Consider the following 13,696-nt stretch of genomic DNA (forward strand, 5'->3'; position numbering starts at 1 on the left):
ACGTTTCCCTATTGCTCATATGTCCCTCAAATCAGTGTAATGGCTAAAATATAACATTTTTGATGAGTTTTAGATTTATATGTGATTTAAGTTACAACTTATGCATTCTGTGGTCTCTTCATTTTTCTAAAAATGTTTTAATATTAGATGTCTTACCCAAACCCCATATTTACAATGCTAGGCCTTAACATGGTGGTTGGTACTCAGCAAGATTTTTTTATATATTTAATTGTTGAAATATAAATTTTTAATTAATTCACTTTAATTTCAATTTTAATTTGTTTTAATTAATTTGAAATTAAATCTAAGCCTCAACCAAAACACTTATTTATTTTAGTAAAACATTTAGCAAAGGCGTTAATCACACTGAGATGAAATTAAACTTCATTAAACCAAACTACCGTCAGAATTCAAAAAAGTATACTGCAGCAGGTAACTGGACATTAGTAACCTTTAAAAATGCTGATGAAGGCCTATGTTACTAAATATATTGCTGAACAGAACCTTTAGTAAACACGAGCAACATTATTTCCTGGAACATAAATAAAAACTGCAGCAGAAAGATTTTCTTAATGAAATTAACCTATAATGTTAATATGAATTATGCCCTTAATGACCCCCTCTCTAAAGTTGGGTAATTGTCACATGACATGGAGATAAAAAAAAAAAATAACTATTTACATAATTTAAGTATTTTATACTTTACATGTTCTAATTTTATTAGCTTTTCATTAAATCATGATGAAACTCGTGACACATTCAATATAAAATCTGCTGCTGATACGGGTGCCGTGTCTGAAATAATATTGCGTCAAAGTTTAAGTGAAAACACTGCTTCAAATATTCTATCAGTGACAAAAAAAAGTTATAATACAAATATTTTTGCTGAAATGTTTTTTAATTAAAATTCTTGATAAATTTGGAGAATTTCTCAATCTTGTTACAAGTTTACAACCCAGAAACAATGACATGTGTAACAGGGTTGAGTTTTTAAAACAAAATGGCCTCTGCTCCTTGTGTGGTTTAAATGAGAAGGCCCACATGGCAGCAATTAAACAAGAATATGTTTGGTATATTGTTTGAAAAAAAAACAAAAAAACAATCATATTCCATCTTAGTTACGGGGTTGAATTGTTAAGCTTGACCATACCCTTCCTAACTATAATAAACATCATAAAATGTAAATAACTGAAACTATATCTTGCCTTTTTTTCACCATGCTGTTAAAGAGAGCTGAATGATGTCACTTTCTGTCTGTGATGTCACATAAGAGTGGAGGATTTGTGGCGTGAAGGGGTTGAGTTTATATTGAGGGACAGAACTTTGTAGCCTTTTTAATAAAAAATCTTATTTTTTATTTAATTTTTATTTAACACCAGAAAAGAACACTAATAAATAGTTGTAATACTGAAAAAAAAATTAGACACTGTGTGCATTTTATAAAAAAATGTACAAAGCAAATCAATGAAAAATGCTTTTAAAATGTAATTTTAGTCAACAACCACTTTAAAAAATACGGGGGACTGAAATATTACCATTTGCCAGGAATGACCCTAATATTATTACTGACGATGTTGCTAAAGAATGGCAGGAAACGTAGAATACAGATAATAAGAGACAACAAGAATATGAAAAAAGAACCCTGGTGTGTGTGTTTGTGTGCGTGAGAGAGAGAGAGAGAGAGAGAGAGAGAGCAGATGTGTAAAGTTGAAATCGAGGGAAAAATGTATGAATAAGTTATGACTGCAACAGTAAGTGGCAAAAAAAATAAACAAAAAGACTTTTATTTTCGCGTGGCATGTGACGTCGTAAGGCTGCGCCGCTTTCGCGTTGTGATTTAACTGGAGAAATGTTTGTTTAAAACGTTTACAAAAGAATAAAACACAGATTTAACCGATTGATTAAAGTTTCAGGTTTTTCACCCAATGCTAAATTATCCCAGTCAACAAATTTCCTTTGACCCTGATCTGGCCCAAATCAAAAGCTAAGATGTGGCCCAGATCAGTTAATGTTCCCCAGCCCAGTGTTCCACATCCTTTTAGCCAGAACTGAACCAAAGTAGTGCCACAACTCCACCAATCTTGAGCCAAGTAATACATTTTTTGTGTTCAAGATTAGTTCGGAGTTCTGTGGCCCTTGTATGATGTGTAAAGACTGATAAAGCCTTTAATCTCTTACATTGATTTTCAAATCTCTATCTGTTTTGTGAACAGCAGTGTGTAGTAAAAAGTCTTTGATAAAATGAACGTTCTAAATAATAGTTTTTATTTGCAATATTTTAAACATTATAAATACATGTACAATGTTGTAAAAGATTGCAAATAAAAGCTATTACTTTGAACTTTCTTTTTAATAACACAAATAAATCTCTTTTACTCTCTCACATAAATCTTGTGCAGTGTGTTTTAGCATCAGATACTATTATCCCGATAAATTAAAAGTTATACAAATTAAAACTATTCTTTAACAGAACATTCGTTACATTTATCAAATCAGTCGACAAAAATGGTGCTTACAGTGTATTACCCTTGATGGAAATATCTAAACTGTTAGTACGTATTTACGCTGTTTATTTCAAAATGAAAGTGAAACTGAAAGCATCACACTCCCGCTACTGACATCAACCAGCAGATGGCGCTCGGACACCACAAAAACTCAAACCCATTTATTATGTGCCACACATATTGCCATTTCCCTTGATTCAGCCATACCTTATTATTATCCAGTATATGCTTGCTCTTCTAAGACTACAACACAGTTATTTAAAATGGTAATAACACTTCACAGTTTTTATTTAGCTAGATTATTTAAAGCTTTATATGTAAGAAGCAATATTTTAAATTCAATACGAAACTTAACAGGCAGCCAGTGTAAGAAGGATAAAATTGGGGTGATGTGATCAAATTTTCTAGACCTGGTAAGAACTCTGGCAGCTGCATTTTGTACCTCACAGCAAGAAGGTCGCTGGTTCAAGCCTCAGCTGGGTCAGTTGGCATTTCTGTGTGGAGTTTGCATGTTCTCCCCATGAGTTTCCTCCATGTGCTCTGGTTTCCCCCAAGTCCATAGACATGCGGTATGCATACGGTGTGTGTAAATGAGTGTGCATGCATGTTTCCCAGTAATGAGTTGCAGCTGGAAGAGCATCCGCTGCGTAAAGCATGTGCTGGATAAGTTGGCGGTTCATTCCACTATGGCGACCCCTGATTAATAAAGGGACTAAGCTGTAAAGAAAATTAATGAATAAATGAGTAATATCACACAGGTAGCAGTGCGACGTGGCCTTCTATCAGTTTTTGTATTTCTATTTGTTGTAATGGCCTGTTGTTATTGCAATAAAATAAATAAATGTAAAAAAAAGCAGTGTGATGTGGCTGTATATCAGCACTGATGGGAGCCGTGCGTTATAGTGTACACTAGGCACTCGAGAACGATTGTCCTTCTACCTGTTGTTTCAATCCCCTGAGAACTTTGCTCATCTTCAGAATGCAAATGAAGACACTTTAGATGAAATCTGAGAGCTCCCTCGTCTGTTATAGACAGCAAGAGTCCCGAGATGCTCAAAGTCCAGAAAAGGAAGCAAAAACATTGTCAAAACAGTCCACGTGACTTTAGTGGTTCAATTGTAATCAAGTTCCAGGAATATTTTGTGTGCAAGAAAATATTGAAAAAAGCAGCCAAAGTAGGAACTGTTGACCCATATAGTGACTGTTTTTGCTCCTGTATTCTCATCATTTGCATTCAGCAAAAGAAACTCAAACAGGTTTGGAACAAGTAGAGGATGAGGAAATGGCAGAATTGTAATTTTTATGTGAACTACCCCTTTAATGCTTCTGTAAGTAAAGGTAAATTAAATATTATTACTGAAGATATTGCTAAAAAATGGCAGGAAACGTGGAACACAGATAATAAGAGATGACAATTCATGTGAAAAAAGAAACCCTACATAAGCCTATGAAGTTGTAGATATAGAAAAGAAGAGGTCATAATTATGAGGATGAGATTTGGACTCAGATATTAATAGGAAGTAATGTGTTGTAGACATGAAGTCATCATGAACTGGATTAAAAAAGTTTCTCAAAATTGTCTTAAAATGTTTAGATTAAAGGTTTGTGTGAGAGAGAGAGAGAGAGAGAGAGAGAGAGAGAGAGAGAGAGAGAGAGACCAGATATAGTGTAAAGTGAAAAACATGGGAGAAATGTATCAATAAGCCATGACTGCAACAGTAAGTGGCAAAAAAGCCAAACAAAAAAAAGACTTTTATTTTGGCGTGGTGTGTGACGTCATCAAGTGGCGCCGCTTCAGCGCTGTGATTCAACTAGATAAAGGTTTGTGTTTTAAGACGTTTACAGATATAAACCGATCTAATAAAAGTTTCAGGTTTTTAACCCTGTGCTAAATTGTGTTCCTGCTCCTATCATATTATTTTAACCCTTTATAAAACGTAGTACTATTTTATTCTCAGTAACCGAGGGCTATTGTTTGAATAAATTAACAGAATATATGTTTTAAAGAAACGTTTTACCTTATTTCTTTTTGTTAATTACTCTCATTAAAAGAAACTGTTGAAGCAAGTGTTGAAGAGAAGTTATTTTGTTTCTGCTCATTGTTTTATTCATTTTAAACAGGATAAAGTGTCCAAACACAGAGAAAAACTCCTGCTGAAGCGACTGATCTCCACACTGTTATAAAGATGGCGTTTATTAAAGAGGAGAGTGAAGATGTGAAGATTGAAGAAACATTCAGAGTCAAACAGGAAGATCTGCAGGAACAAACAGGTTGGTTTTAATTCTCAAAGACCAACTCAGTCATTTGATCCTCATTCAGATATATTTTAATAATAAGAAAACTAAATTAAATCCATCTTGCAGCCCTGAGTGTGCTGCCTAGTTCTCCTAAATGCACATAAGCACTCATTGAAAGACAGGAATGAGCTTCTTTCCTGTTACTTGTTCTTGTGTCTTTTGTCATTCTTTTATGTATTATTAGTCTCCCATTTTCTCTACCTTCTTAAGGTTATTGCTTTTCTTGTTCTTCTTGTTGCACTATATAAAGTAAACAAAAACATTAAATAAAAAAAAAGTTTAACTGAGCTGACAATACAGTGATAGTGTTGGCTTAACACTTTCCATTTGCATATGTCACGTTGATCACAATTACAACTTCTTTATGGGTTTAAACTTGTTTCTATTAGTTGTTACTACTTCTCACAGATAGTATGTAGAATTACATCATTATTATAATAACTAATTACCAGGGCTATTGTGTTTAAACAGGGTTTCCGCGGGGTCTTAAAATGTCTTAAATTTACTGAAATATTGTGTTGTAGGACTTACATTTTTTTAAACAAGTCTTCATTTTCCTTTGTTCATGTTTTGCTAGCCAATCTGGCCAAAACCCATACAATCACCAACAATCTATCTCAATAACACTTTCAACTTTTTATTCAAAAAGGTCATTTTAACTCTATTTATCATAATAGTTTAATTATTATCCTCACAATAACATTTGTTTAAACGTGCTCCATGTATTTACTGCTGAGGACATCGACCTGGACAGATTGTTGTGCATAGATTTAGTTTATTATAGTTTTTAAAACATTTGTTTATTTTTTTTATTTAAATAAAGGTTATTTTGGAAAAAGTGTATGGATATGAGTAAAGCTTGCTTGTTTTTACTCATTTCTTAGCAAAAGATTTTAAATATTATCTAAAGTATTATTTTTTTATTATTAATTTATTATTGTATTATTAAATTAAAATATTATTTTGATGGGGCAAATTAAAAGTCTTTTCCATCTGGGCCATTTAAAAAATTTCTTAGCCTTTAGCCCTTTATGAGTCTAAAATTTCATTCATAATGGTCTTAAAAAGACTTAAATTTAACTTGGTGAAACCAGCAAAACCAGGTGAAACCCTGGTTTACAGTATGTCAGAAAGCGTGGATGCCCCCAATATTAAATATGCTGAATGTAATAGACACTAAAATAATTAATTATTATAAAACATTGTACAGTATTCTAAACTATATGATGTTGCTGTGGGACGACGTAAGACAAAATGAACAAATTATAGTGGAACAATAACGTTTAGCATTGCACTGACTACAACTGGCCAACAAACTAGTCTAAAAATGACTTTTGCTGTTTAAGAAATGGATTACAGCATGCTGCTGATATGCAAACATTTGAGTGTAAAGTTCGTCAGTATTGACCATATTCTTCAAGCCATTGGAATCTTTTTGCTAGAGACTTTTTTTAAAGAATTAATTTTTAGATCCTAAAAACAGTTTTATGCTGCTTAGGCATGGGACAATAACAGTTTTCAAGGTATACCACAGTTTAAAAAATGTCGAGGTTTTAAAACCGCAAATATTTTCTGCTGTACCGTTCCTATGTTTTTTTTTTTTTCATTTTGTTTTAAGTTTTTCAGGACAGCAGTTTCTCCAGCAGAAAAGATATCCAAAGATGCCGTTTTAAATTGTAAAGAAATCTGTGTTTATGAAACAAATGAAGACAGCAGAAGTCAATGATTCATTTGAATTACTCAGCCTGACATGTTTACTGCTCCAAAATATTTTCCAAGTTTATCAAGTGAAAATATATTATGTTCAAAGAGAAAGAAAGTGTTTGGTTTTTACCCAGACATTTAAAAAGAAGAGCAGTAATCACAGTACTGTGAAACTGTGATATTTTTATTTAAGGTTTTCATACCGTCAGAATCTTATACTGGCCCATGCCTAAAGCTGCTTGATGTTGCAAAGTCATATTTTCTAATTTTATTGTTTTTCTATGTATGTATAGTCATGAACACACTTGTTTATAGAGCAAATAATGTGACCGTTTTCTGCCGTTTATTATTCCTTGTCATTTCTCCATTAGGCAACTGAAGTTCTAAAACAAAAGCATATGAGATCAGGGCCCCGTTTCAGAAAGGAGGTTAAGTGAGGAGCTTTCGATGTAGGAAAGGCTGTCAAACCTCATAAAACTTTTTTGTAGAGCCTCGGATGGTGTACTTAAGGTTCTTGAGTTTAAGATGTGATAACACTTCTAATATTCAATGTTTGTGGGATGGCGGGTTTGTTTTTTTCCACCTGAGAAGAATCAGGCGTCCGGCCAATAGTGAAGAAAAAACAATGATTTCTATGTGATTAGCTGACAGGTACATTTCTTCTGGCACTCTACCAAAAATTGAGGTTAAAGGATTAGGATCCATATCTTTATTACATATAGATAAAAATGATCTAAAAATATCGGTCAAATTTATGTAATCTAGGGCATCCCCAGAACATATGACTCAGATCTGCTGGCTCCAAACCACATCTGGGGCAAAATGAATCTGACCCTGGATACATTTTTGCCAGCTTGCTCCTAGATAGGTGAAGCCTATGAAGCTCCTTAAACTGAAGAAGACCATGTCTAATACATACAGAAGATGAGTGTATCAGTTCGATGGCATATTGCCAGGCTGTATCTGATATTTCTAGTCCCAGTTCGTCTTTTCATTTTTGCTTTATACGATTTAGGGAAGGGGAGGCAGCTCTTTGGATCACTTCATATAACATGGACATCATACCCCTTTAATATGGGTCCATATTTACCAATTCATCTATCCAGCATGCTTCTGGTCGGTTCAGTGAAGGAGAGAAATGTTTTTTTAACAAAACTACGGACTTGAAGGTACCTAAAAAATTTGACTGGGGAATCTCAATGTCTGTTCTGTGTCTAAATATGCCATCTTTAAACAGGTCCTTAACACGGTTAACTCCCTTCCTAGACCATAATTGGAATGCTGAATCTATAAGAGAGGGAGGGAATAATGGATTTAACAAAATGGGAGCAGAAGGCAATGCTTCTTTTTTATTAAAGTGTCTGAATTGTGACCATATTCTGAGTGATCCATTAATAACTGGGTTATTCGTAGAATATTGTTTACTCAATGGAATCGAAGCACAAAGTAGTGAGTGTAAAGACACTGGATTAGACGTGTGCTGTTCCATCAGTAACCAGTGGGGCCTCATCATTACAGATGTTGGAAAACCAGAATATCAGTCTGTGTAAATTGGCCGCCCAATAATAGTATAGGAAATTTGGCATTGCCAATCCACCCTCTTCCTTCTTTCTTTCCAAGAATTTCTTTTTTATGTGAGGAGTTTTCTTATCCCAGAGAAATGTAGAAATACAATTATTCAACTCCTTGAAAAATGACTTGGGAATAAAAACAGGCACGGTCTGAAATAGAAACAGAAATCTGTGTAGTATTTTCATTTTGATGGAATTGATCTTCCCAGCTAAAGATAAAGGAAGGGTTGACCACTGCGTCATGTCTCGTTTGGCTTTGTCTAATGTCGTTTTACATTATTATTGAACAAATCCTTATATTTGCATGTCACACTCACACCCAGACATACAAATTTATCAGGACGTACTGAAAATGGAAAGGATTGGAAGGACATTTGCTGTGCTCTATCACTGATAGGGAAAAGGAGACTCTTTGCTAGATTGACTTTGTATCCATTATGTGGAGATCCTCTGCATTTTCACTTGTCAAGGAGTAATATTCTGTTTGCAGAAGAAGTCTTATGGAGCTCTTTGGAAGGTGATGTTGAGTGTAGCTGATCAATTGTATTAATTTTATTCATAATCTCTGTAAGCCACTTTAACATTCTTTTATTTGCACTAACTTGATATGCAATAATCTGTCCTCTTATGAATGCTTACAGAGTATCCCATAGGATGCTATAACTTATCTCTGGGGATTTGTTTGTCTCAAGGAAGAAATCAATTTGAGCATCAATAAATTTTACAAAATCGTCGTCTGCCAAGATTCTTGAGTTAAACCACCACGTACGTTGGGGGATTACATTGCCTGGAAAACATAGCTGTAGTGAGACTGGACAATGGTCCGAAATAACAATACTACCATACTCTACTTCTGACATTAAGGGAAGTAACTGCTTGTCGAGGAGAAAATGGTCAATCCTGGAATAGGTTTGAAGCACAGGTGAATAGAAGGAAAATTGCTTGGAGTATGGATATTTAAATCTCCAGGGGTCACTTACATCATATGTCTGAAGGAAGGAGTTGATACATTGTGCTGGCTGACTTAATGTATTACTCGAAGAGCTAGAACGGTCCAAAATTGGGTGCAAAACACTATTTAAATCACCTCCTAAAACTAAATTATGTGTCGAGACTAGGAAAAATAGAAAATTAATCACTTAAAAATTGTACATTGTCCCAATTAGGAGCCTACACATTGGCCAGGACCACAGACATGTTAAAAGTTTGCATTATTCTGTATTTGCCATTTTTATCCAACACATTTGACTCCATAACAAACTGTACATTCTTATGTATGAGTACAGCAACGCCCCTACTTTTGCTATTGAAGTTAGAATGATATATCTGTGTATAGCCTCCTCTATTAAGTTTATAATAGTCTTTTTGCAACAGATGTGTCTCCTGTAGATATACAATATCAGATTTTAACTTTAGATATGCGAACACCTTGTTTCGTTTCACTGGGTGATTTAGCCTCCGCACATTCCAACTGATAAAGTTTGTCTTTACTCCACACATTTTATGGAGGGATGTCGAAAACATTTATCAGAAGCATCCGAAAGGTATCTGTGGGTTTTGTATGTAGGGGGTCTGGGGGAGAGAGCAAAAAGAAAAAAAAGAGAAAAAAAACAAACAAACAGGTGATCGCACATAAACTTATAAACACGAAACAACACAATATTGAAACTTTGCATGTAAAGTTGCATCCACTTCCAGCTACTCCCATTTTTAACTAGCTTACCATGTGGAACCTCACGTATAAAACAAATAAATTTGAACAGCTTTTGATGTTTTACTACAAAGCTTCCCCATTATGGACAACTGAGTGTGCAACGGCCTTTTCTTTAATTTTAGCAATCAAGTCACCCTTTAGTGCATCAATAGCTTGAAGGACCGCACTGTTATCCCTCGCGGGAGCCGTCTCTTTCTTAGATGCAGCTTGCGCTCTGGGGTTAAAATTAGCATGGAGACTAGTAGGGAATTCCGCCACCCTACAGTTGCTTCGGCCTATATTCATCCTGATTCAAGTTGAATTATGCTCAGAATAGCTAGACTCCGACACTTAAACACTTATTTTCCAGTGTAGGTAGTGTAGGTTTAAGGTAATAGTATTTAGGATTAGAGCAATATTAAACCGCCGCTCCAATCGCAAGTCCAAAACAAACAATATAACAATAATCACAATAAAACACAAAACCCTCAGCCCGTATAACTCAAATGAAAGTGAAAGGTAAAAATACAAATGATTTCAGGCCAGCAGATTCATCAGATTTGAAAACGGGGAAAAATAATGGTTTCGGCAGCTGACTCCATGCCAGCGAGATAAATCGGTAAGTTGATTTTGTTCAGGACACACTGCACTGAAGTCTTTGGTGACGCACTCATTCACAGACGTCACAAGCACTTCAGTAACAAGACAGCGGTTTTTGCTCTGTTGCTTTGATACGTACTTTTACTTTTTGTTTCTCACAGCCAGTCGTTAAGTTTACACTGCTCGTCTCGACCCGGTTTCTCCACTCGTTTCCTCTCACTGCAATAGTTCAGTCAACTTCTCTTTCTTCGACACACACCACATATTCCTGCCCTCTTCAACTCTCCCACTCTTTCTTTATACTCTCACCCATTTCCTTTTTGTTGTCCCATGGGTGGAGACCAATGAAACAATGTTGACTGTCATAACAGAAAACGCCAACTATCATAAATGCATGATTATATGCTGTCATGGCTTTGCAATCAAAAAAATTTTGTTTTAATAGAGGCCTATGGAGAAAAAAACAGCCATGAATATAACGACAAGGGAGTAAATTTGTCCAGAGTGTATTGAGTTTTTTATATTTTGTTCAGTATCTGTTCATTATCTGTTTGTTTAGCTGTTACCCCAGAACTTTTTTTCTGATGCGTTTACCAGTCAGGCACAGAATGAACAAGTATTCCCTGTCTTCTTTACAATATTTAGAAAAACATTTTGTTGAAATTATGAATATATACGAATAAAAATTGCCCATTTACAGCTTTCAAATCTGTGTCTTATCAATATGACCAAAATAACTTTTATGATCAATTATGTAAGAAACTCTGAAAACTGGACTGACACAGTTTCAAATTACTACAACCTCTATGTTAAGCAGCTTTGACACAATTTACGTTGTAAAAGCACTAGATAAATAAATAAAGATGAATTGAATTGAATCTGCTTAAATGTGGACCAAACACAATATGATCTGATTTATTTTACATTTAATGTGCATCAAAATTACAGTGTGTGTAGCCAATGTTTCCAGTGTCTTTTCACTTTTCAGCTTTTGATGAGAGTTTTTAAGACTTAATGAAAACTAATGTTTTATTTATTTATTTCAGACCTAATTGAAGAGAATGGAGGAAGGAAAGAGGAGGAACATCATGTCAAAATTAAGGAAAACGCTCATTCACAGTCTGATGGTATTTTGAAAAGGAGAGACAAGAATCATTTCACCTGCACTCAGTGTGGAAAGAGTTTTGGAAGAAACGGCAATCTTAGGATTCACATGATGATCCACACTGGAGAGAAACCATTCACATGCATTCAGTGTGGGAAGAGTTTCAACAAATCATCAAACCTTAATCAACACATGAAAATCCACACTGGAGAAAAACCATTCACATGCACTCAGTGTGGGAAGAGTTTCAACCAATCATCATCCCTTAATCAACACATGAGGATCCACACTGGAGAGAAACCATTCACATGCACTCAGTGTGGGAAGAGTTTCAGCCAATTATCCCACCTTAATGAACACATGATGATCCACACTGGAGAGAAGCCATTCACATGCACTCAGTGTGGGAAGAGTTTTATCCGCTCATCATCCCTTAATCTACACATGAGGATCCACACTGGAGAGAAACCGTTCACATGCACTCAGTGTGGGAAGAGTTTTAACTGCTCATCACACCTTAATCACCACATGAGGATCCACACCGGAGAGAGACCATTCACTTGCACTCAGTGTGGAAAGTGTTTTATCCAATCATCATCCCTTAATCAACACATGAGGATCCACACTGGAGAGAAACCATTCACATGCACTCAGTGTGGGAAGAGTTTCAGCCAATCATCATCCCTTAATCTACACATGAGGATCCACACTGGAGAGAAACCAATTACTTTCACTTAAGCCGCGGTCACACTGGACTTTTCTCCCCATAGACTTCCGTTCATACGCATGCGAATGCGTCAGACCGGAAATGCAAGTTTCGCAGTTCACTGCATTGCAAAGTAACAATAGAAACTGTTGCTTCCAGTCCTCAGCTTTTCAATTCCACTTAAGGTCTCTGTGACCTCTGACCTAGTTTAGTGGCTCCTGAAAATGGTTACAAAGAGACACACTGAACATTCTTCATGGCTAGATGACAGTTGTAGCGCAGCAGTTCTGAATGAAACAGCTCCTTTAAACTTTGACTTTTTGAGGGTTTGCAGAGCCAATAGGAGAGGTGGAGGCATCGCTGCCCTGTTTAAAGATGTCTACGAGTGTAAACAAGTGTCATTTGGTGACTATTTGTCTTTTGAATATCTGAGCATGGCACTAAAGGGTCATGGATCATTATCTACAGACCTCCAAAATATTCTCCAACTTTTATTGATGATTTTACAGAGCTGTTATCAATAGTAACCTCTGAATTCAACTATTTTACTATTGCTGGGGATTTTAATATTCACATTGATAATTCAGAAATCAATGCTGCAAAAGAACTGATGACTGTTTTTAACACTTTTGACCTGACTCGGCATGTTCAAGGACCCACACACAATCATGGACACACTTTTGATCTACTTTTAGATCAACAGGCATTTCATCGACTGTTGTTAAGGATGTTGCACTGATCATTTCTGTATTTTCTTTGATATATTGATCACTCCAGCTATTAAAGACAGGTCTCTGTCAGAAAGAGATGCATAAATGAGAACACTAGTGAGCAGTTTATGAAGGCCATATCGCTAGCACCAAGTATATCTGCAGACTCTGTTGATTCTCTCCTTGATTTGTTTAACTCTAAAGTTAAGAATGTCATAAATGACATTGCTCCTTTTAAAGTCAGGATTACTGGTCTATAAATCACTTAATCACATAGGACCTAAATACATTACAGATATGCTCACTGAATACAAACCTAACAGATCCCTCAGATCTTTAGGATCACATAAACTAGAAATTCCAAGAGTTCAGTCAAAGCAGGGTGAATCGGCTTTCAGCTACTACGCCCCTCACTGCTGGAATCAGCTTCCAGTATGATCAGATGTGCTCCAACTTAGACACATTCAAATCAAGACTGAAAACACATCTGTTTAGCTGTGCCTTTACTGAATGAGCACTGTGCTACGTCCGACAGATCGAACTATTATGTCTTGCTATGTTGTATGATAGCACATATTATGCTATTCTCTTCTTTTTCATTCTTTTATAACACATTTTATCTGTTTTTTTGTTGCCATTTTTATTATTTGTTTTTATTTCTCTTATACTTGAAATGTGCTATATAAATAAACTTGCCTTGTCTTGACATGCCTGATTTCATCTGTACTCGGAAGTAAAGCAGGGTTGGCCCTGCTTAGTACTTGGATGGGAGACCGCCTGGGATTACCAGGTGCTGTAAGATTTG

The 13,696-nt window shown here is 35.5% G+C and overlaps 1 protein-coding gene across 1 annotated transcript; it reads left to right on the top strand.

The window, feature by feature from the left end:
* Window positions 1-4,629: 4,629 nt before the first annotated feature.
* Window positions 4,630-13,092, top strand: LOC130222374 (gastrula zinc finger protein XlCGF8.2DB-like). The gene is made up of 2 exons (XM_056454960.1): window positions 4,630-4,775; window positions 11,417-13,092. The coding sequence occupies exons 1-2, from the start codon at window positions 4,691-4,693 to the stop codon at window positions 12,211-12,213; spliced, it is 882 nt and encodes a 293-aa protein (XP_056310935.1). The 5' UTR covers window positions 4,630-4,690; the 3' UTR covers window positions 12,214-13,092.
* The last annotated feature ends 604 nt before the right edge of the window (window positions 13,093-13,696 follow it).

This window comes from Danio aesculapii, chromosome 4 (genome assembly GCF_903798145.1).
Source record: "Danio aesculapii chromosome 4, fDanAes4.1, whole genome shotgun sequence".
NCBI lineage: Eukaryota > Metazoa > Chordata > Actinopteri > Cypriniformes > Danionidae > Danio > Danio aesculapii.

Bases quoted from the DNA above. Each gene is read 5' to 3' on its own strand.
- LOC130222374 (XM_056454960.1), top strand. From the start codon at position 4,691: ATGGCGTTTATTAAAGAGGAGAGTGAAGATGTGAAGATTGAAGAAACA. The intron at 4,776-11,416 runs GTTGGTTTTAAT...TATTTATTTCAG, and splicing joins AGATCTGCAGGAACAAACAG to ACCTAATTGAAGAGAATGGA.